This window comes from Dipodomys merriami, unplaced genomic scaffold (assembly GCF_024711535.1).
Source record: "Dipodomys merriami isolate MVZ:Mamm:240054 unplaced genomic scaffold, mDipMer1.0.p SCAF_204, whole genome shotgun sequence".
Classification (NCBI taxonomy): Eukaryota; Metazoa; Chordata; class Mammalia; order Rodentia; family Heteromyidae; genus Dipodomys; species Dipodomys merriami.
The window spans coordinates 1,609,533-1,610,211 of NW_027203427.1; the positions used below are offsets into that span (position 1 = coordinate 1,609,533).

Here is a 679-nt window from a genome sequence, read left to right on the forward strand (position 1 = left end):
ATGGACATGAGGATCTCTGCTCAGCTCCTGGGGCTCGTGGTGCTCTGGCTCCCAGGTAAGGATAAAGAATATTGGGCATTAAAATTCCTCAGTGTGATCCATGATGCTTTACTCTTCAGGAGAGCTTTCTTATAATTCGGGTAATAATGTGGATATTTGTTTCATGTTTCCCCTGCCAGATGCGAGGTGTGGCATCCAGATGACCCAGTCCCCATCCACCTTGTCTGCATCTGTAGGAGGCACAGCCACCATCACTTGCAGAGCCAGTGGAAACATTTATGGCTATTTAGCCTGGTACCAGCAGAAACTAGGGAAAGCCCCTAAACTCCTGATCTATAGTAGTAGTACTTTGGCATCGGGTGTTCCATCCAGGTTCAGTGGCAGTGGATCTGGGACAGATTATTCTCTCACTATCAGCAGCCTGCAGCCTGAAGATGTTGCCACTTATTACTGTCAACAGTATAGCAACTAACCTCCCACAGTGATATAAGCCATGACAAAAACCTCCCAGGGTAACAGAATTGAGAGTCTGGGCTGCCCCAGCTGCTTCTCCTGGTGCCTCCACCTGCTGACAGAGCTGCTCATTTATAGACAATATACACTCGAAGAGTGTGAATTGTGTCAACAGTTGAGATTCATAAGACAACAACACAAGTAATAGATATTCTAAGCAACAATG

At 46.4% G+C, this 679-nt stretch overlaps 1 gene segment (V, D, J or C); it reads left to right on the top strand.

The window, feature by feature from the left end:
• LOC138833380 (immunoglobulin kappa variable 1-27-like) lies at positions 1-472 on the top strand. The segment is given in 2 exon segments: positions 1-55; positions 180-472. Coding segments are annotated over 2 exon segments (348 nt in total).
• The last annotated feature ends 207 nt before the right edge of the window (positions 473-679 follow it).